Source organism: Pseudonaja textilis, chromosome 2 (assembly GCF_049901715.1).
Source record: "Pseudonaja textilis isolate UNSWEBS1 chromosome 2, rPseTex1.2, whole genome shotgun sequence".
Taxonomy (NCBI): Eukaryota; Metazoa; Chordata; class Lepidosauria; order Squamata; family Elapidae; genus Pseudonaja; species Pseudonaja textilis.
Genome location: NC_141991.1, coordinates 226436991 through 226462773, shown reverse-complemented (window position 1 = coordinate 226462773; position 25783 = coordinate 226436991). Strand labels below are relative to the sequence as shown.

The following is a 25783-nucleotide window of genomic DNA, read 5'->3' as shown; positions in this document are numbered from 1 at the left end:
ACAAAAGATATAAAAACGCCTCTGCATGATATCATTGCAGACTGTTCTGGACATAAGAAGAAAAGATCTTACTGTGTTTGCAGCTGCTTTCTTTTCTTCTTTTTAATGGTTTCATTTTAGCTCTCTGTGTGGCCCTTAACTTCAGCTGTTTATTTAAATTGAGCCAAAAGACACTTTTCTAGAAATGATTTATTAGTTGACAAAACAAGGGAGGCTGAAGTAGAAAGAACTTTAGGAGTCTGGTGATATTGCGCTTTCAGACTTGTGTTTTTGTTCAAAGGAAATAAGAAGCATATTCTTTGAAAAGCTTGAAAGGGAGGAAAGTCTGCTCTGACAATTGACTCCAGATTCTCTACATCCCAGATCATCTTCAGAAGCAGCAGCCTTGTCCTTATGATGATGTGTTCAGTTTCCGTAGGCCTTATGCGTCTTCAGTGGATCTGGAAAATGCCTGCTTAGGGTAGTCTGCTTTATTAGGTTCACCTATATGGTGCGATTTGCCACATAACAATTGGTGCTGTGATAGAATTATTCCTAACAATAACAATAGACTTATCAACAGCACTTATAGTAGACTTATATACCACCCCATAAAGTTTGCCTGCAGTACTGCATTCTAACCACTGACCAACCATGGATCCTTATTAATCCTAATGCCACCATAATACCTATCAGCCTTTATTTCTAAGCATGTTGTGAGAACATTATATCCCAGTGCACAAATATTATAGGAGTTGGGAGCTGTGGAGAAAGTAGCCTTTCAGGAGTGTGCAAAACACGTCAATTTTGAACTGTTTCAAATTTAAAAACCATCATCCTGAGCTTGAAGCAGTTGGTTTGCATTTGACACATGTACTTTGCATTCAAAACAGGGTGTTTTGATGATGTTGGAGGCTTTTTGAGCTTAATACTGAGAGTTTTAAACTCAAAATATAGCTTTTAAAAAAAAACTCAAAAGAGTTACAGAATGAATGTGTTAGTCTGTTTTGAATGCAAAACAACTGTTTTGAGCTTGAAATGGGACATTTACATTCCAAAATGTTTCAATTTTTCGAAACTTGCCCTTCTCATGGCCAGCCCATTTGCTTTATCCACTCTGAATTGAGAAATGCAAATCAGAATGAAATAAACAGTAAGAAACATAGTTTCATCTGTGTACGAAATATGAAAATAAAAAAAACTTTGTTCTTCAAGAATTTTGGGACCTAATATCCTTGAGCATGTCAAGATGCTTTTCAGTGTAAGGATTCAGATTACACAGTCCATGTTTTCTCTTACGAATGGTAGAAGTCATATAATGGAAACTGAAAGGAAGAAAAGCTCTACGGGAGGTGTTTGGGGATTGTCATGTGTGTGTCCATGTTGAGTCTGGTCTCTGGGTTACGTGAATTTTGTTGTATGTATACTGTGTATATATGTACAGTGACAATAAAGAATTCAATTCAGTTCAATTCAAAGAACGCTCAAAGTGCACCATCACAAAACTTAGGAGAGTGAGGGAGAAAAGAATTTTAATAAACAATCTGATCCTACAGTTCAAATGAATATAGGCAGTCTTCAACTTACAATGGCTCATTTAGTGGCTGTTGAAGTTACAACAACACTGAAACAAGTCACATGACTGCTTTTCACATTGCAACCATTGCAGCATCCCCACAGTTAAGTGATCAAAAATTCAGACAGTTGGAAACTAGCTCATATTTATGCTGGCTCATATTTATGACAGTTGCAGCATGCTGGGTCATGTGGTTACCTCTTGTGACCTTCTGACAAGTAAACAGGGAAGCCAGATTCACTTAACAACCATGTTACTAACTTAACAACTGCAGTGATTCACTTAAAAGCTATAGCAAGAAAAGTCATAAAATGGAGCAAAATTAACAACTGCCTCACTTAGCAACAGAAATTGTGGGCTCAATTGTGGCCGTACGTCAAGGGCTACCTGCACTGTAGGGAACATTTTTTAAAATGGGGGGAGCAGAATTGCCACCCAATTACATATAGGTAATTCTTTCCACAGCAATCGAAAACTTATTGTGTAACTCGTGATTAAGCCTTGGCTTTAATGACTTCATGCAAGTATTGCCATTTATTAACCATTTCTGATTCCATTCTTGTTGAGTATGTTTCACAGATTTTGTTGGAATTTAACATTGAATGTTAATGAAATTAATGATTGAAAGTGCATTATTTCCCCACCCTCAATTTTGTTTAGAAATAAATGCAACTTTATTTTCAGGGTGCTCCAGTACTGATATCAAATAATAAATTTAATCAACATGAGTATTTTAATTTAAAAAATAATAATAGGAAAAATGTTCAGAGCAGTCTATTTTTAAAAAGATGAAAAGCTACACTATAATATAAAGAGAAGGATGTAGAAAATAAGAGGTCCTGATGTGGTGAATGTAAAGCCCTACCAAGAATAGTGGACAAATTGAACACAGACACAATAATTAGCTATCATCACAGCATATGGCAAACAGATGAGTTATGCATGCTTTAGTTCTAAAACTGGGTTTATTGCTATTCAGCTACCATTTTCTACTCAATTATCAGTCAGATTTATTTTTGAAGAGATGCATTTATAAGAGGATTTACTAATACTTAAAGAACCCACTGAAATCCCATCATTAGATTCAATTGTAATATGCTTAATATTTATTAATACATAGATTTATTTGTAGTATGCTCATGTTTATTAATGCAAAAGTAGTTATTATTGGTATATTTTAATATTTTGCTGTTTATTCCAAGAGGAAATAAATGGTATGTCGACAAAAGTTACACTTGATCGCATTTCCAAATAATTTCCATCTGTATTTTTGAATTGATAACTATTGACAGGTAGATAAAGAAAAACATCATTTCTTTTGTGCACTGGGATATAATTTTTTCAGTGAAACAATTCTATGATTCAATTATTGTTTCATTTTGTCAATTCTTGAAAAATTGTACCTGTATTGATTAAACACACGATCATTTTGTCGTGACATCTGATAAAATCTGACTCCATTAGATGGACAGCCAGTGCCAACATGACTTTTTCAGTTAGCTGCTTGCAGGGAAAAAAGAGGTTGGAGGAACATTTTAAAATAATCATAGAGTTTGAAGGAATGTCCTAGAGCAGGGGTCGCCAATCTTTTGGATCTCAGGGACCACCAAACTCATCATTCTCTTGTAGATCCCACTGAAGCAAATAAAAGGTCTTTTGACACTTGTAAAACAAATTAGTCTGTGACACGGATGTCAAACTTGCAGTGTCACGTTACCGTCACATGATGCTTTTCCCATGGAGCTGGGGTGGGTGTGGCCTGCACAGAATGCATCCAGCCCGCAGGCTGCCAGTTTGACAGCCCTCGTCTATGAAAATTGCAGCACACCTAAGGGTTTAAATTTGTAAATTTCAAAGTATAAACTATCCAGGGTTTTTCAGTTTAATTATTTTATTTATTTTGCAGCGTTGGTATTTACTATTCATATCATGAGCAATGACTCATTCTTTTATTGCTTTTCCTTTCATCTTACAAGTGATCTCCACACCCTGTAAAATAAATTTGAACTTTGCTTCTGTCTGAAGATCTGTAAATATAACCAGCTGTACTGTATTGTGATTTCTATTTTAATTTGCTCTATTTCTTATACTTCTTTCCCGTTATCTTTTTAAAACTAATTTCAATAACCGTACAAGTGTTTTTGTTCTAACAAAATAATAACGGTCTGCTTTTGAACATGGTAATTATTTTGCTTCCTGCCTGTTAAATTCTTCACCTCCTTTCTGGCATGGGTGAAGTTAAAAGAGACAGTTACTGTATTTCCTTCCTTCCCAATTATTATAGAAATTTGACCTGCTGAGAGGATTTGCTGCTTTGGCAAGTTATAAGTTATCTCCCAGCTTTTATTATTTACAGAGGGTGTGTTTGCACCACACGTCTGTTGATCTGCCTGACAGCAGTGCTGCTTGTTTCCCCCTCTATGCCAGAAGTCAAGTTGTGAACTGTATTAATTCTTCACTGACTGTCTGAGAATAGCCAGAAGTTGTGGTCTTTTAAATCCAGAAAATTAAATAATGATCAACTTCCTAAAAATGCTTTACTTTTAAGCAAGGAATATTAAAACAATTTGTGTCCACACAAGAATGTCCTCTTTGGGTTCACCTGTGTGACGCTAGAAGAGACTTCTCCAATCTAATGTTTTCTGGATTTGATGTGAATGAAACTTTCAGAATTTCCAACTAGTAGGCCCATGTTTGGATAGTTTATGATGGCTTCAGAAATTCAGTGGATCCATATCTTAAACCTTGGCACATGGATTTTATATGGAGATTCTTCCACACAGTTTGTGATAAATGTTAAGCTACGCTGTAGCTTTATATGTATTCTTATATTTCCTTCAACCATTTCATAGATGTTTTCACCTGACCTATGGGAACTTCTCTGTTCCAGTGCTGCTTCACCAGCAAAGTTGTATCTTTTGCTTCTAGATTGTTCTCTGGCCTTCTCAAGGATGCCTACTTAATACATAAATGTTAATACATAAATGTTTAATAAAAAATTTGAAAGAGCAAAAAACTATGAGGTACTCCAAACTTATAAGTAAATTTATTTAAACATGGTCATCTTTCCTGAGCAATATTAATTTTTCCTAACAGATTTCCCATATTATAGGTATATTGTCTTATGTGTGTATACATGTGTTAATATTCTGAAGTTTCATTCATATTTAGTTTCGTGTAGAATAAAATGTAAATGGCTACTCTGAACCAGCCCCAAATAAGGTAAATTTCAGTGGTCTTTCTGTGTGAAGTGTCACTTTTAAAGATGAGATAGGTGCCAACCAGAGAAGTAGTTATGACCATACAGATCCATAGTTTATGAGTAGTTGATTCGTCATTTCCCTGAGGTTAGAGAAAGCCTTTTTAAATTACTCAGACTACTTAAATTTTATTTTAGTTTGCGGATTTCCTTTAGAGAAGAATCGTGAAAGTTGTTCATCTTACGTAATAGACTTGGTTAAAATTCATAATTGAGGCTGGCCTTTTTCTCCAAATCTACACTCACAAATGGTACTAAGTGTATTCTTTTTAGGTGGAAATTTGAATGGATGGATGTACTCTGAATATCTGTGAAACTTAAAAGCAGACCACTGCAAAGTTTTATAATCTGTAGCAATTCTGTAAGGCAGTGCTCATAGGAAATTAATAACCCTGCTGTGGGTAAAGATTGCAGAAGATTCCTGCCGACTGTATTTGACAAGCTGATATAAAAACTATTAGATGCTTGTTTAGATCTTACCTAAAAACAAAAATGGGTTTTCTCAGAAATGAAGGATTTATTTTAATTCTTCTAACAATCCCTCCTCCCATACCTTCTTTCTTTTCTTTCTTTTAGGTGTGGAGTGTCAAACCAGAGGCAGTCCTCGGGGTTGAAACGTCATATGCCAGTATGACTATTAGCACAGATGTACACACTTCAGACCTTGGCAGTCAAAGAAGAGGAAGAGAGAAAGAAGATGTTTAGAGTCAACAACGAAACTGCTTGCATGACTACCGCCTTCCAAGAGTGCCTTCAGTTTCTGAAGTAGAAGAATAAGTGAACAGAAAAAAGGATTACATATTATATTCCTTTTTCTTTTTAACCACTTGGGATTTTAGTCTTTGAATTGACGTGGCCACAAGCACTGGATAGCAATATGTGTCATGTCATTGTTACTTGTCGCTCAATGTTATGGACACTCTTGAGTATTGTTGTGGCGTTTGCAGAGCTCATAGCCTTCATGAGTGCGGATTGGCTGATTGGCAAGGCCCAGCCTGGAAGTTTTCAGGACACAGACAGCAGGAGGGCAGGATCAATGGATCCCTACCGTCCCACCTTGGGGATCTATGGACGTTGCACCAGAATTGAGCACCTCCAGTCTTCCATGCCTGATACATCTTGTGGCCCCTATGCAGATAACTTCAGTGAGATTGCCAGTGGGTTTTGGCAAGCTACTGCTATTTTTCTTGCTGTGGGGATCTTGATACTCTGTGCAGTTGCATTCGTTTCTGTTTTCACCATGTGTGTACAGAGTATTATGAAGAAAAGTATTTTTAATGTCTGTGGGCTGCTACAAGGAATTGCAGGTAGGTGTGACAAATAAAAAGGGAAGCTCTTACTATCTGTTGGTAAGTAACATACTTATTATATGTTTGTAATAAGTGGATTTGGAACACCCACATTTAGATTTTATTTTTGTAAATCCTTTTCTCATGTTCTTTAGCTAACTGGCTCAAAGAAATATTATGAGTGTTTCCAAATTAAAGATGGTTCAGCTAATGGCAACAGCTGCCCAGAATTGTCTTATCTTGAAAAGCAAGACTGGTGAATACGTAAATGGGAGGCCACCAGGAAATCCCAGGGCTCAGATTATTGCAAAATAGCAAATAACATTTCAGGAGAAGACAGTCACTTCTGTGTTTCTGCCAAGAAAACTATATGCATATGTTCATGAAGTCACCATAGGTCAAACTGAACTCATAAACCCTTAAATTTTATTCGAAGTCAGGTAGGAATGTTTATTCAGACTCATCAGTGGAAAAGGAAGGGGACATATTCCCTGATTGCGCAAGGTCCTGAAGAAGGGCACTATAAGAAGGGAATATTAATAGAAAAACAAGTTAGTTTTTATATATTGATGTTTTTCAGTTAAAATGCCTCAATTTTGAGGACACTCCCTCTTTTTCTCCGAGCAAGTCTGGGGTTCAAGATGACTAGGTGGCAACTTTAAGGAACTTCAGACTTATAGGCTGCTTCTTTTTCAGTATAGTTTCTTCCCTACTTTGTGATAAATTCATGCTTTTTTGGATCATCTAAATCAGCCAGCTGTGGTTTACATCTAGGAAGCCCTGATTACAGTATAATTACACCATGATTTTAGTTGGTTAAATGTAAATAATAAATATGATTTTGCCTAAATCCAGAAACAGATGGAATGAATCATTCAGGATTGGGGTGGGGATGGGGGAATGAGATGGAGGGGGATGAATTTTAGACTCTTAGAGTTCGAATAATGACAAACCATAGTTCTTGCACAGTCTCTAGACAGGGTAACCCTTGGGCCCTACTGGGTCTTGAGTCATTTGGAATTGGGCAGTGGAAGTGACGGGAGTGCGCTCATCCCAACTAGCGTGAACAGCAGGCATGTGCATGCACTCTTCATTTGCACAAGTGGTGAGTGTGTGCACATTGCTTGTGCAAATGGAGCTGCCTGCAGCTTGCAAGCAATTCACATAGAACCATGCCTTCTTCTCTCTCCTACTGGGCCACAAAGCAGAAAAGTTTGGGGAACTTTGCTCTAGGCGACAGTTTCCAAACTGACATGGATCAGAGACACTAATCTATTGCTATATAGTAGTTTTTAAAAGATTCATTAGTGGGAATCACCATAGGATCTGAAAGTACAGCACTCTGTAGATGGAAAGTAACTTTGGAATTTTTGAAATTTAGCTCCCTTGCAACTTACATCATGCCAGCAATCTTGCAGTGATTCTTTAGTCAGACCAACAGTAATGTAAATGGGTGACTGTTGAAAATCTAACTGATGATAATATAACAACAGGTTGCAATGTGTGCTAAGTTCTGCTGGTTGTGCATGTTTCAAATTGCTGCCAGTGTTAAAAAAAATTCTTCACATTTATATTGAAGGTTGATTCTTATATCTATGTGGAGATTGCTAATAAATTCTGTTTTTCTGCAATTTTTTTGTGAAATTGAGCTCCTTTGCAAACTATTGTTTGCTTTTGAGTTGCTTACACTATGTTACACTTCTTCCCTCTTGATTGTTATACATTTCTGTTGGCAATCAAAGCATGAGCTTTTTCAGGAATGCTGGATCAGTATAATAGTTCTAGATATGCTTACTCAAAAGTAGGTCTTACTGAATAAAACTATATTACTCCCAAGTACTGTAAACATGCAGAGTATTTCTGCCTAGGTTATCAATTGAAAAAGTCTGTAAATCATTGCAAAAAGTGATTTATTTATTCCTTGGAATTCATATGGGAAAGAAAATAATACATCAATTGTTAAACATCTTCAGCTGTGACTTAGGTGATACGTGAAGTGGGATTTATGAGACGATAAGATAGTTGTGTGCTTTTAAGTTGTAATCCATTATGCTTGTAGATTGGCATGCAAGTCACAGTGAGCCCACACATATCGTGGTTCAAGGACTTTTAAGTCTGTCTGCAAATAAATTTGTGATTAAAAATTCATTTTAAAATTCCTGCAAAGTTTTTCCTTGGTTGTTAAAGTGGAGAAGCTACAGTCTTCATTTGGTAAACAATTCTGTAACCAGATTGTTAAGAGGGGGGCGGGGGAAAGAGTTTCAAAGAACTCTGAAGTAATAGAACCATATCATTAAATCTGTAATTGCTGTCTCATAAGAAAAAGCCACTGGACTATTTGACTCTCTTTGGAGTGTACATAAGCTGTTTTTGTAGAAAGCTGTGAATCACTTGAAAGATCTGAGAACAAGGAAATCTGTTCCTAAAATACTAACAAGAAATTAATTTTAACAGGATTGATTGTAATAATAGCTTCCTTTCTTAAGCAGTATTGTTTGGAGCCTCCAGTTATTTAGTCATTTAATGGATTTACCATTTTAAATAGGTACTTAAGAAAATATTAAGAGAACCACTTTGGTGTAGTAGTGGCTAGAAACTGGAAGCCATCTGGGTAACTTTGAGTCACTGTCAGTTCTAGGAAGGAGGCAATGGCAAACTATTTCTGAAACCTTGCCAAAATAATCTCAGAGATCTGTCCACACAGTTGGAGTGAGGGAGGAAGAGAGGGAGGGAGGGAGGAGGGAAGGAAGGAAATATTGGAGCTTGGAATACAGCAGATTATAGTTTGAGGGCAAAACATTTGTAAATCAGTTACAGAACTATGTCCTAAGGACTTGCTTGTCTAATTCTAAGGTTTTAGAGCATGTGATCATCACGGAGTTAAGAAATTGGCAGATGTAGATGGCAGTTTTGAAACCTTAAGTAAATGAGGAAACGATAGTGGTATAATTGTCCCTTCAGACATGACTGATGCTCATGTGGTCAGGATTTTTTTCTCCTTAATATGTCAGGACTCTCATGCTGGCTTTGCACTATTCTTAAACTAGACTGAAATAGAATTGAAAAATTTACAGCTCAGTGTATTGAGGGAACCCAACCATTTTCTTTGTATTGTGTAAGCCAGGCCATCATATTAATTCATAATGTAGTTGATCTAGTTTACATAAAATAACACAACTGCTATCACCCCTAGCATAGGTTTAGGTTTTACCGCATTGTATGAAGTCAGCTATAGAGCTGTATACCTCTCTCCACGCCGTTACTCCATTCACCTGCAACCAGTTTATATCACAGTCTGTGGCTTTTGTCATCTATCTTTAGTGCTTCCCAATGAGATTTCAGCTGAGTACAAAAAGGCAATTTGGTTACTCTTGTGTAAAAGTAATCACCAATAAATCACACAAAGACTCACATGGTAATGGGAAATAGCTATGCTTGAATTATTAGAAAGAGGGGGAAATGGCTTTATGAAATCTCCACCTCTTTAATTTTAGCCAAGTTATGTTCTGTCATTTAAAAACAGTCACCAATAGGTAATTGCCAAAAAAATAACCAAAAGCTACTTCTGGAGAACATTTAGGATAAGAATTCCTCAAAAAGAGAATCTCCAAATGAGATCCTTAGTTTCTTCCCTAGTGTCCTATATATATATCCTGATATATCACACTTCCCTAGTTTCTACATTTTTCCTCTGAGCCCTCACATAATCACATGACCACGGAATGGTCATAAGTAGGAAAACTGGTTATAAGTCCCTTTTTTAGTGCCATTGTAACTTTGGATGATCACTAAATGAATGGTTAAGTCAAGGATTATCTGTACCAATAGCTGGCATTCACAAGGCCAGCCAACAACCGTACCATATCATGAGGTAGCATTGTTAGGGCTTTCAGAAACAATGGTAAGAACTTTCTCAGGCCCAGGAATGTCTTGTTTATTTATTCAAAATATTTCTCAAGTATTTCATTTAGTTGGATTTCAGAGCAATGTGCAAAGGTATAAAAATAAAGCAACCTAATAAGAATGCAGTGCAATAAACATGAACAGCCATTAGAACAAACAAGAACAAAGTGAAACTCTTAAACACCACAGGGAAGTAGAAGCATCCCTACTGTGCCACGTGTTTTGGCAGTGAATCCCAAAGTAACTCTGCTATCAATATCATATTTGCTTCTTTGGAGTGGGTGCTCTAAAGTTCCCAATCATGCAGTCATGAATTCTTCATTATAGGCAGGACTCTAGCCACATTCACAGGGGTGAATGCTAAGCCAAGAGTTGCTTGAACATTGTTTATTAAATAAGCCCTAACTGGTTGGTGTCACACAACTCTTTCCTTTGAACACCTGCCTTAGGCAGGGGTTGGACTAGAAGACCTCCAAGGTTCCTTCCAACTCTGTGATTCTCTGAACTTGCTAAGCTAAACAAAGCCATGCCTCCCCCTCCTTTTGACTTAATAGTTTTACTAATAACAATGGGACTTGCATATTCTTCATATCTTAGCCTTGCTTCTTTTTCTTCATATGTTGCTGTCAATATCTCCTTAAGGTAGCCTTACCTGGCTTTAGTGCTACCAGCAAGGTTACATTATTGGGCCCAACAACAGCCACATAACTCCTTAATCTCACAACACATGGATTGTCACAACCACAATTTTCATTGGGAAACTGAATCCCCTAAAGGAGAATCAGGAGAAAATCCCATCTCCATCAAAATTGGCAGGCATGCTACTGTATATAAACAGGGAACAAAACCAATATGTTGATGATATTATCTAGTTGGATAACAAAACGTTTGCAAGCAAACAACCAACCTCAGCACCAAGGACTCCATGGTTTATTTATTGTCTATGAGGTTTCCTTGGTAAAATCTAGGAGTGGTTTTCCATTGTTTTCTCCTATACACTAGGTCTTTGTTATCATTAAAATGATTATCCACTTTATATCCTCCAACATCATCATATAACAGTCTAGTTGTTTAATATACATGCTTTTTTGCTTTAGCTGGTCAGCTGGGATGACATGACAGGACTGTCAAACTCCCGGCCTGTGGGCCAGATGTGTCATATCAGGTGGCCACGCCCATGCCTTATTTAGCGAAGGGGAAAAAGTCCTGATATATCACATGATGATGACATGAATTTGATACCCCTACAATTCATGAGCTGGTGGGACTTCATACTCTGGGCATACATTCCTGTTATTTTTCATTCATCCCTCCCCCTTGCCACATTTAAACAAGGTTGATCATAAGTAGCTGTAGAATTTTAAGGCATCTTACGTTAATAGCCTTCTGGAATCCAGAGATTCTAGGCTGATCTACATGTGAATTTTCTAATTGGGTATACATACATTCATTAAAACCATATCCTAATACAGGGACTTATGTGACTATCTCTTCCAAGCTCAGTGGCCATCACAGGTTTTTCAGTGGTATGTGGGGTCAGTATTCTAAAAGTAGGCATGGATGGATGGGTGAAGTTAAGTTTAATGTAATTTTAATTGGACTAGAATGATAACAAATGCAGTTATTGTAAATACTCTGCAATGTATTTAATAATTGTCCTCTTCGGCAATGAGGCATACCATTTATCAGCCTTTGGAGATAACCTATAACATTTGGAAAGAGAATCAATTCTGTATCCCTCCATCCTGATGCTTTTACCCATGATATAAGTTGCCCTCCCATCCTTTTGTTTCATCAGCATAACATGGATTAGACTTGTGTTAGTATTTCCTTTATGGCTATGTTCTTGCTGTCTGAAATTTAATTGGTGGATTATGGCTTAGTTTATATTATGTAATTGAAGCATGCAAGTTGCGATGGACTGATTCTTGTGGCATTTTTGGAGAGAGTCCAAATGCTACCCAGGACAGTTTCATCCAAGAGATTTTCTGAAATAAAAACTTGCAGGAAAATTGGTCTGCTGTTTAAGCAGCCTGTTTGGAATGTGACTTTGTTTTTATAAGCAAGGCAGGGCTTAAACTGTCTTGTGGTACAATAGACACTAAGATAGCGGATACTCTCAAGATGAAACATTAGACATACAAAATGTCCTTTTGGTTTTCTTCAGTCATGGGGTCAGGCAGCTTGTCTTCCTTGGCCCAGTGCCCTATGGAGCAACGCCCTCCTGGATTTCGGTTGGCTCCTACCTTGCTGACCATTAAGGCTGCAGGTTTGCTATGCCTTGCAGGTCCTGGCCCAGAATGATACATGAGCCTGTTGCAACTATTCAAGTTGTGAGTCTGCCCCACCCCATCCTTCACAATATATTCTATTGTTTTAGAATTTTCCTTTGTATTTGATCTTTTAAGTTCTTGTTAACTGGTCTGAGGTTTCTGCTGAGTGGGAAGCCATAGAAATCAAGGAAGTAAGCAAGCAAAGAACAAAACACTCAGATTTAGCATATTCTAGCAAACCCAGGTTTCCAGTTGGCTGCCAGAGCAGACATGAGAAGAGAAATAATTTGGTGTATTAGCTTTATAATATAGTGACAATATCAGTATATGTACTGATATTCAAAAATGCTGACTGATTTTCGTATTAATAGTCACTGAGCTGTAGTAACTGGCAAATCTTTTACAGATACATTCTTTACATTGAAGCCAACATTGTCAGCAGGAAGAGCTTCACTTAGAGCCTCATGATGCATCTCAACAGATTTTACTTCAGTTGTAGCATTAACTGGAGCAAATGTCACCACCATGCTTGGTTTTAGAATGCCAGTTTCCACATGACCAACTGGAACGGCACCAATCCCACCAATTTTGTAGACATTCTGAAGTGGCAGGCATAGAGGTTTGTCAGTTGGACGAGTTGGTGGCAAGATAGAGTCCAGAGCTTCTAGCAGTGTAGTTCCACTAGCACCGCCATCTTTACGAGTCACCTTCCACCCTTTGAACCAGGGCATATTAGAGCTAGGCTCCAACATGTTATCTCCATTCCAGCCTGAAATTGGTACAAGTGCCACTGTATCTGGATTATAGCCGATTTTTTTTATGTACGTGCCAACTTCTTTGACAATTTCCTCAAATCTCTTCTGGCTGTAAGGTGGTTCAGTGGAATCCTGATATAGCACTTAAAAAAAAAAAGGAACAACAGGCCAGACAACTAGTCTTGTGATTTTTATGCTACTCCTGATTCACAGTGTGGGTTTTTGTGGGGAAGAAAGGCTACATTACTCTCAGCAATTCAGAGTGACTGCTGTAAAACAAATGAATTAGGAAATATTGTGGAAAGTCCCACAGCTGCCAGTCATCCTTGTGGCTTTCACTTTTAGATTCTTCCATTATTTTCTTCTGTAAGCGTATATTTACAGAGATCATCAAAGTTACTGAACATTTCCAAATAGGGCAGAGTTTGGAAGATGCCTAATTCAATAAGCCACATATAAATTTAATAACAACCTTGTTTCCTATGCACTTGGATTTTAAAGACATAGTATAAAAGCCATGTTGTTAAACTTTGGTTTAATGAATAAACCTCCATTGGGCTGTCTTGTTCAATGTAATAAAAACCATTGGTTTACACATCAGTGTGACTGAGTTTTCACAGTATGCAAAAACCATATATATAAGCCACTTCATAGATATTTTACTTAACCTCGGGAGAGAAAAACATACAGCTGAAAAGGCTTTATTCATAAGGTGGCATAATGTGAAGGAAAAAGTTATCATTCCGGCTTGGGGACAAGTTGAAGTACTTGTTAGGTTAAACATTTATTTCCAAAGACTTGATCAACTAATTTGTAGATCTTACTTCAAGTCTGACAGTAGCAAATTGTGAAAGACTCCTTTAAATTGATCTATAGATAATAGACACATGCAGTGTGGATGGCAACAGTATGGAAGTTGGTTGCCACTGCCTAACCTACCAGGCCTAAACTTTGTTTTGCTACTGGATACAGATGTTGCTAGACAAGCGATGCCACTTGTTTAGGCAGTTAGACAGAACCAATTAACTTTTCCTTGATTTCTAGTAACTAGTAACAAAGTCAATTTGGTAGTTTTCCCGTAGCGGTCAGTGTCTAAATTTCCAGTTTTTCAGAAAATTGTATACAGCTGTCGCAACCTCTAATATAGCATTCAGAAATAGTATATTATTATTTAATAATTAAACATGCAAAAAATATTTCTTGATTTGTGTCATAAACATTAAACCAGGTTTCTCTTATATGGTACCCTCCATATTAATTATATCAGAACTAAATTGGCATGCAGTCTTATGCAGAATGTAGGTTAACCAAAAATTGAACAAAGATTAATTGGATGCATTAGTAAGTTGGATTTGTTGTCATTTTGCCTTAAAATTGATGAAGATAGCCATCTGTTTTTAACCAATGAATTTTACTGAGTTATCAATCCTGTTGGTCTTGAGAGTTTGTCCTGCAAGCACGCAAGGGGCCATGGAATAGCATTTTTTAAATTTAATCATTAGTCTTACTGTATGCTTGCTTCTCTAAGAGGAACCCTTGATGAATTTAATGCAATGTAGGAGACATAGGAAATGCACTATAATTCTATTAATTCCACTAGGAAGGAAATACCATATTTTTTTGCTCCATAAGATGCACTTTTTTGTCCCCCCAAAGTGGGTGGAAATGTCTGTGCGTCTTATGGAGTGAATATTGCATCACAGACCCGGCTGTGTTGACAGAAGAAGGGGTTGGTGCGGCAACGACAGGCAGCAGCGAAGAACAGCCTGTCCCCACTGCTGCCTATCGGCAGTTAGATCAACCTCCCGGAATACCACCGATCAGCTGTTCAAGCATTGGGGATCACCACCGCCATTCTCATGGCAAATGGTCAAAGCGGTGAATGGTGGTAGTGATCCCTGCTTCCTGGAACAGCTGCTCAGCGGTACTCTGGGAGTGTGAACCAACCGCCGAAAGTCATCGGTGAGTGGCAGCAGCAGTGAGTGGCAGCAATAGATGGTGGCGAGAGGCAGCGGCAACAACAGGAATCCCGGGAAAAAAAATCCATTGTGGGGACAGCCTCACCTACAGGAAATTTCTTCTGTGGCTTCAAGAGCTTCAAGAACAAACAAGCGGAGGAACGGAGCCCTGACAAGCCATATGCTGGGGCTGGGAGGCAGAAGCAGATTTTTTGTTTTCTTGTTTTCCTCCTCAAAAGTTAGGTGCATCTTGTGGTTTGGAGTGTCTTATGGAGCAAAAAATACATTAACTAACACCAAGTCCAGAGCTTGTGGGATTTCCCCTCTATTCTGGGAGTGGTAATAATAAAATTTTGGATGTTGAAGATTCAGTGTCATTCCTAGCATATCCTTAAAACAATTATTGATAATCTCCCAACATTAAGCCTACATTAGCTATCCAGAGTGATTTTTAACACATTATACAGATATAACCTGTACATTTTTGTAGACAGGAACAGTCTTAAGGGGTTTATATTTCAGTAGGCTTAACATTAAAAAAATATTTCTTCACCAAGTAGCCTTGCTTTCTATACAGAAGTTATGGGGTATCCAGATGTCCCTACCTTTGCAAAATGTTTCCATGGTTTTTTCCATCTTTCTTCTTCTCACAAGAGTCAAGAGAAGAATGATGGGAAAGACGCATGGTGCATTGTGATAGTAAGAGCTAGCAGCTTTCTACCTGGAAGAGTAATGTCTGATATACGAAGGGCCTTGTGACTTTTAAGGTCATGGGAATTACTTGTAGTGTTTTTTAATTTAAATTAAACAGCATCACATATGCCTTTGACAGATGTAGCATTAATTCCCTTTTGATCACATTTAGCTCCTGTGGATTTTCCTGGGACCTTTTAGCAAGCAAACACTCCCTGAATTTTGACAGAAATTGGGAGAGGGTCATTTTCGAAATGGAACTAAGTGTGCCTTGCAGTACTTCACCCCTTAATATGGCAGAGCAACCACCATACAAACAACTGTCAAAACTAAAGCGTATGTTTCTGCTTAGCCAAACAAACAGCTGGGTAACTGTGCTTTGAAGAGGCTGCTTCCATATCAGGCCAGAGGATCTGTTTTACATCAGGGCAAAACTGCTGTTCTGGCGTTGCTCAAACTTAGTGCATGGTTGTTTTTAGAACGGTACTGTGTGGGAATAGCTGTTACTGCTTAACCTATTTAATGAAGGTTCCTTTGTTCTTCAATAATTATTAGATAATTCAATAAAGGTAAATCACTAAACCTGTACCACAGAGATAAAATGCTAAATTAATGATAACTGAAACCAAATATAACAGTCTCAAAAAGATATTGGTACTTCAGCTTTATATAAGTCCAGTACATTTTAATTTAGAGCAATAGATTGCCAAAATGCAACATGGAAATGGAAATATCCTGAATATCATATAACCTCATTTAACAATACAGATTTCAGCTGTTACAAAATAGTTGACCAAAGTATTGTCAGAGACAGTTGCCTGGACTTGCACAAGGCTGAAGGATTTATGGCCATCACTTCTGCACTATCCTTCCCTTCAGCTACCATTTTAGGAAGGAAAATGCTTAATTGTACTGCATGAAGACCAAGTCCCAGTATGAGCCAGCAATCAATTCAGAATAAACATTTTGTAAGAATTATTGTGCTGTTCCCATATGTTGCCAAGAGGCTGCTCTTTTTTTAGTATATTGGAGCTCTGAAAAATGTTGGCATTTTAATAGAATTAATAATCATGATTGTCATTGGTAAAAATTACTTTCAGCTTATGTATAAAAATGTTTGTGCAGCTTTTTCAGATAGCTATGCTTAATTTCGGCAAACAATATACAATTCATAGTCTTTGCAGTGCAATTCATTGTATTTTTTTCTCCATTGCCAGGGCGTTTTTTTTCAGTTTACATTCTTTAAAGTTTCCTTGCTTCCTGAAACTACTAAGGAAGAAGTGAATTATCAGTGCTGATAAGGACAATTTTTTAAACCTTGTATGGTTATCTCTCTCCATGATGGAAAAAAAAGTGAAATCCAAGTGTATTTGCATACAGAGTTTATACAGGCGGAGGGAGTGACATGCTTGTGCTCTCTATTGAAGTAGAGAGAAAAATTCAGAAAAATTTCATTGAAAATAAAAGGGAGCAGTTCAGAAAAACTGGAGTCCTCCCATAACTAACCAAGGGGATATTTTCACCTGCATGCTTGTCACCTATGCAAATGGAGCAGTGGTGGCACAATTGTTAGAATGCAGTACTGCAGGCTAACTCACTGCTCACTCCAGGAGTTCAATCCTGACTGGCTCAAGGTTGACTCAGCCTTCCACCCTTTGGAGGACCCAGATTGTTGGGGGCAATAGGCTGACTCTGTAAACCACTTAGAGCGGGCTGTAAAGCACTGTGAAGTGGTATATAAGTTAGCCACTAGCCAAACCCTTTACAGCAGGGACTCCCAGTCCATGTATCAGAAGTGGCCTGTGGCGGAGAATTTCATGCCTATCTTATTTCCCTTTAAAAACAAATCTTGATTCTTCTGGATAACAAACAGGATAGTCATAAATGATTGTTTGCTATTCCCACAACTAATAAACCCTGTATTGCAGAGATCCAGTGCTGCCAGTCACCACAAGCAACTCAGCAACATGCCAGAACCAATGTAGGGTTAATAATTGTTTCTTCTGTACAGAAAAATGGGAGGGAGAGCAACAAAATTCAGTTCCAGCAACCAATCCTTTCAGGAAAGCCATAATACAAATCAATATAAAGTCAAGCTCTCCGCTATGGAAATTTCATTATGCTTTTTTTTTTTGCAATATATGAAATCATGTTTGCACAAATAAACTACATTTATTTTTAAAGGAAATGTCTAAAATTTAATTTGGACACTTTGGACAAAATACAGTAATTTTCAAACTGCCTTTGAGGCTGTAGAAACAGTAGAACCTCCAGTCAAAAGAATTATGCCGCAGGTCTCGTTGACAAAAGAACTTGTGATATCAAGAAGGGGATTTGGGGTGTTTAGTCTGCCAGAGTTGGTGGGCTCAGTAGGATGAAAGCTCAATTTATCCGTCTGCCTGACCTTAAGCAATATTTTATGTCAATTGGCTCAGGCATTCCAACAGGAAATGCTACCCAATTCCCAAATTCCATAGAGAAAGTGCTACAGTTAAGATAAGAGTCATAGTCATCTATGGATTCCAGTAAGCAATAACACAAGAAGTTACAAGTAATCCATGGCTTTTAAATGTTTTGTCTTATTCTCCTAGGTGGCTGATGCTATATATACTGGAAGAACATATGGACTTTCGTTTTAAATTAGGAATTAGCTTTTGGTTTAAGTTCTTAGATTTGAACTTGATGAAAATGTCAGACTTTTAGAAAGCAAAATGTACCTTTAATACTGTAGTTAGGCATAGTATTAAAATCCACACTGTGAATTTTGAATTAGTTTGTAGAACTGTGGATACATTGAGAATGGCCTGGAAGAATTGCTTCAAGAACACACATAAAGAAATGCCACTAAAGAGTCCATTCATTAAAGACATTGTGGTCCTTAAGGCAGAAGCATCTTTTTTTTCCTGGGTCACACAGGATTGAAAAAAGTTGGGCTGTTGTAATGCACAGCAGGTAGGGCCTGCTCACACGAGGTCACACAGTTGGTGAATCATCCTTGATGCATGCATTGCACTGTTCACATAGAACAAATGAAGAGGGTCTCAACAGACCATTTCTCCCAGAGTGAAATAACTTTAGCTAGGGTTAGCATTTTAGGCAGCAAAAATCCAGGTGACCACTAGATGTCAACAAAAATATAGTACTCAAAACTGACTGAGCTTTCTATGTCCGAATGAGCTTTTAAATTGATGTTTTCTTTCCTAAATTCCCAAGTTCTGAATTCAGCCTTCATTATAGCAACATCTTTCCCTTTGCTAAACTGTTCCACTCATATTCATCACCATGAATTCGGCAATTACAGTGTAGACAAAAATATGGTCCACCAGTTTATTGATTACAGGCCAAGTCATAACATTCAGCAGCAGCCATCAGAAATTTCAGCTTGTATCAGAATGTACATTTCTATGAAAATTAGTTTTGTGCCTAACTTTACTGCACTTTTGTCTAACTTATTTATTTTCTTTCTTTCAAATAGGACTATTCCTTATCCTAGGGTTGATCTTATACCCTGCTGGTTGGGGTTGTCAGAAGGCAATAAGCTATTGTGGACCTTATGCTTCAGCTTATAAACTTGGTGACTGTTCTTTAGGCTGGGCTTTCTACACTGCTATTGGTGGCACAGTCCTGACATTCATCTGCGCAGTCTTCTCTGCCCAAGCCGAAATCGCCACCTCCAGCGACAAAGTCCAAGAGGAAATTGAAGAAGGAAAAAGCCTGATTTGCCTCCTATAACATACTCTTCTCCCCCCATTTTTTTTTCTTATCTCAAAAATAATGGATTTGAAGTAGCTACTTGGACTCTTATAGGAAGAATGAAGACATGTAAGTGTTCCAATAGTCCAACAACATAGAAGGTTGAAAGGCACTGAAGTCTACAGACAGTATTAAAAAATGTGAAGTAAGAATTCTGACACATGGATATGAAAGAATGCCACAAAGCAAACCTGTTGGCTTTCCAATTATTCTGGAAACAATTATTTCTATTTTGTCTTCACCAAGATGAATTATTATGAAGGAATTTTTGAACAATAACGTCAGGTTGTTTTCAGTGCATACATTTTAAGACAGGCTCCAGTGTCAAAATGGAAAGCACTACACTATTAAGTTACTCCGTAGCATCTTTTCAGAAAGCAGGTTATGAATATTAAAAACACATAGTATTCTGGGTTGTATGCAGTGGCGCGTGGAAAGAATATGTCTTAATAAAGAAGCAAGACTTCCAGTTGAAACTAGGGAATACAATTTCCTTTAAGCAATATTTTAAAAGCATTGCTCAATGCACACCTGAGGCACGGAACTATGATAATTTACGAGGGTAGCTGTGAGAACATAAGCTAAATTACTTTTATTTTCATTACACAGATAGTTCCATTATTTGGTTAATTAATCTGGGTAGATATGTATATCTATGGGGAAAATTTAGACTCTTGTATATCTAATACTGAACTCGAGATTTGTCTTCAAAAGAAGACAAATATAGGCATCCTCTACTATTGGTCCAGTTGTAACCAAGATCATTGCTGGTCCTTTCCAAGTCCCACCATTGCCTTTGAGTCCATTTCAAGCACAAATGGCCATTGTGCTCATCTAACAACAGATACCACATGCCTAAACTGTGACCATATGTTACTCAATGCTTTTGGGACTTTTTAGTTGCATCTATAAGTGTATTGATTGATTTTTTCAAAAAAATGAGCCTTTTGCATTCGTCAAATATGTAAAAATGTTCCGAGAACGTAATGTACTACACTGCAGTGATGGCTGTAGAAAAAGAAATGATGGGAGAACTAATGCCTAATGTCCAGATCCTCAATTTTTAGATTAGCCTTATTAACATTGATATTTAATGTATCTTTTGATAGACAGAAATAATACATTGTAGTTTAAGTTGCCAGGATGAAATAACACATCAGATTCTGAATAGTAACTTATTTCTAGCACATCTTCTAAAATTAAATTTTGAATCTCCAGCGAAGAGGAATGTACTGTACTGTCTAACTCAGGATTTTTGTGAATAGCCACTTCTTTAACCACTGCTATAAATATTCCAAAGAGCCATTTGTGAATTAACTGTGTACATGCACATTTTACAATGTTGTTAACTCAGTGAGCACCAACACTGTTCATGGGGGCTTAATCGAACCCAAATTGCTTTTGCAGAATTGCTGTCATAATACCACTTGTTCAGAACATGTTGCTTTCACAATAGAACCATGAAAAGGAGGCTGAACTGTCCACATTTAAAACAGTGAATACTGAAGTTTACTAAGGAATTATGCAGACTGATCTGCAATCTGATTATAAAGTATGGTAATAAGCATGGACCCAGAATGGGGTCCAAAAAAACCCCTTACCTATTCTGGAAATCTGGCAGATTAACTTTCCTAGTTTCAAGTGTAAAATAATAGATATAAGCCAAATTATGGCTTGATACTTTTTACGACCAGGTGCTTGAGAAATCCTCACTCATCAGCAATCCAAAACAGGGTTGGTGGCTGGGCTGGAGTTAACTAGTAAAATTTTGCTTGAAGTTCTAGTATAAAATTCCACTTGGAGCACAAGAAATATCTATGCTGGAGTAATATGCAATTTATTTTCTCTTTGGTACTGTAACATTTTTGTGTTGTAGAAATTAATTACTAAGATTGGACTAGAATCAAAAATTTCAAATTAGAGTACTTTTTAGTGTCATTAAAGATATATTTAAAAGATATGTATGTTCACATACATACTGTACATTTAGAAGTACAAATGTAGCATTGTTTTATAGAGTAAAATTTAATTTGATACTGCCCCCACACATTGTTACCTGGGCAGTCCTTGTTTAACTATGATCATTGGGATTGGCAACTCCTGTCATTAAGTAATGTGGCCATAAATGACACATGACCACACCATTCTACAACTGTAATTGTAACAGTTCCAGTTGTCATCAATACGCAAATCCTGCAGAGTTAAGCACAATGTCATGTGATGGCCATTTGCCACCTCCTGCAGGCTTCTCTGTTGACTCTGCTTGTTGGAAGCTGGTAATGAGGGTCACAAATGGCAACCATATGACCGTGGGACTCTGCAGCCAAAGGTGGGTGACAAGTGCCTAAATAAAAAATGTGACCTCATGGATACTGCCACAGCCACAACTGTTAAGGTAGCAAGTCTCCTTGTCCAGTGCTGCCATAATTTTGAACAGCCACAAAATGTATGGTCATTAGTCAAGGACTATCTGTATCTGCAGAGTGACTATGATCAAGTGTACGAATACTTCTGTCTAAATATGCACATCATTGGCAACCAGGCTCTCTTAATTAAAAATGCATAACCAGCTCTTCAGTGTTTTAAAATTCTACATTCTGAAAAGGCATTTTGGAAATTAGTTGAGAATAGCAGTTAAAGAAGAATAAATATTGGCCTCCTGATATGAAAATATTTTTTACATTTTTCATCCCCATTGCCTTTCTATTTTGCTTTTGCACAATCTCAAGATGATTTTTGAATAGAAAAGTTTGAAACAGTTCAGCAGTTTCATAGCACGTTTTAAAAATTAAAATCTGGAACAAAATTCTCTTCTTCCTTCTTTGAATTGGCATCAAAGAAAATCTATCAGATATTTTGAACAAACAGCTTTTATAAGACAATAGCAGAAGTGATAACTTCATATTATACCCAAACATTTTTTTTAAAGAAAAGGTACTAATCCCAACAAAACATTATTCTGCATACTTCTCTTCAAGCATTTCCAATACAGTTGCAAAATTGGTATACTGATTTCATACAATGCATTCTAGTTCTCCAACAATTGATTAAAAATCACTCAAGTATATTCATTGATTGTTCAGCAAATTTAAATAAAAATACGTTTCAACAGAAGAGAGCAGGCTTCATACAAGCAAACATTATTTTATACAGGCATCCAGTATTGTATAAGGGGAAATAATATAGGGTGATGTCTATGGGATATATGCATTATCTATCTGTAAGATATCTTTTCAGAATTTAATCTCATTTGATTACTTACGTCAACCAAATGTGTCACTTTTTCAGATCCAAACCTATTGTTTTTGTTGAGTGATAATACCCCAATACATTGTAATCTATTTTATTAGGAAAACATTACAATAAAAGTGAACCCTTATTTCATTAGAAAGATCTTTATAGTTATATAAAAAGATGGGATTGCTAATAGTTTACTGCACACTTCTGTGTCTTTAATCGTCAGCCTCCCTGAAGCCTCTGAGTTTCAGGGTACCTGGTGTTATGAGGCAGGAATAAAAAGGAAGGGACACCAGGTAGAAGTAAGCAGAAGATAGGTGGGCAGGGGGATAGAGGTAAGTAAGGAAAATTCACTTTTTCTAATCCCAATGCATTAACTTTACTCTTTTTTTGAAATTTAGCAAATTATATTTGTTATAATCTTAATGAAATTTCCTCTGCAAAAGTTCTGCAGCTTGCAGAACTCTTAATGTTGGAGAATCGCAACTCCTAGCATTGACCTCCTTTTTGAGAAGGATACTAGCAGTTGTAATTCACAGCAAAATGAAGTATAATAGCTTGTTTACTTTAAAAACAAGCTTGAAAATATACTAAACAGGGATGCATGCAGACTAGGTAACATAGGCCCTAGCAGATATGCTGGATATTTTTTTTCCTAATTCTGCCATTACTTTACAGTACTTAACATTTTAACCACAACACCATTTCCATCTGATGCAGTTACCATAGATCCTATACATGTTTGATAACTCTTATTTTTAATTGAAACTTTAGCCAATGAAATCTTATGCATAAACATTGGAACAAATAGGGCTACCAGGTTGGAGCTATAAAGACAACCACAGATGATAGATGCAGAAAACTTACAATTTCCACGACCTTCCAGATTTTTATAGTTCAGATACAGTAGCTCTACAATAACTGATATAGCGTGTGCAAGATCTACAGTATGGTATTGTATTTCTGATAGCTGGAGTAATAATGTTTTTGTATTACTGCAGAGTCTGTAAATTGGGAGTGATATTTCTGGGAAAATATATGGCACAATTTTATCAGTTGAATATTCAGTATCACAACTTCAGGCTTATATGCAATATCCTACATATTTTCTGCATTTGAATAATTAGGCCACTATGTTCCCAACAAGCAAAAATGTATGGTTTAATAAATCTTTTCAGTATTTCTTTCTTTTTAAATTAAATATATTTTACAGAATACTATATTAATGTCACACAATGGCACATATTACTTCTTTTTAATTCATATTACTTTAAATCAAGAAATGGTTGGTGATTAAACCTGTGTTCAGACAGCTCAAAATAAAACACTGTGGATAAATGATTTTATAACATTTATTGTGTTATTTTCCATTGCAATTTTCAGATAATAAATTCAAATTATGTGTATAATATGCAGGAAGGACTTTAAAACTGATTCGAAAGAGTCCAGAATGGCATATCTTTGTGGAAAAGGAAAGCCACTGCAATATTATTTAACCATTACTATAGAATATTTCTGTGAGAGGAGAAAAAGGATGTTAAAAATACAGTGAAACCTTGATTTAACAGTTCAACTGGGGGGAAGGGATATCTTTTATTCCTAATTGTCCATTAAATCAGAGTATATAATCTGTGGTGACATTATGCAAAAATATACAATGCATATATTTTTCATTATAGCATATCATTTGTGTAACCTTATTAAGCAAATGATATAAAAGCAACATAGGTATATAATGGGAATTTTATCCATAGCATCTGATGTCTATTGCACTCAGGTCTGTTAAATCAAAACTTTACTGTATTGTAATAAGAGATTTCCAAATCTTTTGAAATCTGGTTATTCCAAGCTTACTAATTTATAGTATATTGTCTCAATGTGAAAGGTATTCACATATCTAGAAACTCATGAATTGATTAAAGAGAACAGTAAAGTCACTTGATGAGCTACAGTGTGCTGTTGGGCTGCATTGCTAATTTAATTTTCTACAATATTAGTAATTCTTTGTCTAATAAACTATGATTAACACCTGAAGGTTTGTGTCAATTTATTTCTGATTTTGTTACATTAGTACGGTAGTAATACAGTGTTCTGAAAGGTGCCTAAACCAGGCAATCTGTTAAAAAAAAGGGCAAATTAAATTTTTACTTTCTGAGTACAAAAAGAAACGGTTGTATTTGCACTATGCCAGACTTGGTCCACAAAAGGTTCTTTCATGATATATGATGAGCTAACAAAGATACTAGATTTCTTTCTTCCAAACAAGTAGCCATTTGAAGCCAACAATCAGGCAATTCTTTGTTCAGTCACTTTCTTTCTCTGGCATCTGGTACATACACCATCTCCAGCATATCATCAGGAAGATCACTTGCCATGCTACTTGGTCATGCTAAGCCAGAATTCTTTAGAAGGTTGGTTTTGCGGGAAAATACAACCCATGATGATCTGTTAGAATCAAATCGAAACAGCTGGACAGCATAAATTTCATAAAAGTTTACAACTCTCTATCAAAAAATTGGATAAATAACTTTATAACAGATTCATTTCTTTTCAAATGCTACATGCTGGAAAAGACAAAAGTTCAGAAAAATTGTGGAATGACTTTACCAGTTCTCTAAACTTTCTTTTCATAAATTATATACAAATGACCAACGAATATACCTCATTATTCCTTTTATGATGCAGTTTTCACATGAAGATAATTACTACTATGAAATAATCTTATACACCCTTGGAATCCTGCTTCCTAAAATACTTTTACTTCTTACATCAAGTTTTCTATGATTTCCTGTGAAATGCAAACTCTGCATCAATACAGGAAGTTTATGGTCAATTATTACATGGAAGAGAAGCCAATAAGTGAATAATTAAATAATTTCCATTGCATTTTGATAATCAGGAACACACAAAATACATTTATTCTAATAAAGCACGTTAAAAAGTTTTCACTGAATGCTGAAAATGAAACAAACTATTTAGAACTATTCTAAAAACCTTGAAAGACACTTTCAGTATTATGACAGCCTAGGAGCATCTTCTCAATGTACTGTACTGAAAATTAAATTTTACATTTTTAATGTCACTTTGCAAGCTATAAATACTTGCTTT

The 25783-nt window shown here is 36.6% G+C and overlaps 1 protein-coding gene and 1 pseudogene across 1 annotated transcript in view; one reads left to right on the top strand and one right to left on the bottom strand.

Annotated features, from left to right (window-relative positions):
* The window catches only part of LHFPL2 (LHFPL tetraspan subfamily member 2), a 99665-nt gene extending 74956 nt beyond the window's left edge, over positions 1 to 24709 (top strand). The window contains exons 4-5 of the mRNA XM_087927190.1: positions 5391 to 6121; positions 19161 to 24709. Of these exons, the coding sequence (XP_087783316.1) occupies positions 5692 to 6121; positions 19161 to 19417 (687 nt within the window). The 5' untranslated portion in view covers positions 5391 to 5691 and the 3' untranslated portion in view covers positions 19418 to 24709. The remainder of the gene's footprint in view (positions 1 to 5390; positions 6122 to 19160) is intronic.
* Positions 12636 to 15241, bottom strand: LOC148127394 (elongation factor 1-alpha 1 pseudogene; annotated as a pseudogene).
* Positions 24710 to 25783: the final 1074 nt, after the last annotated feature.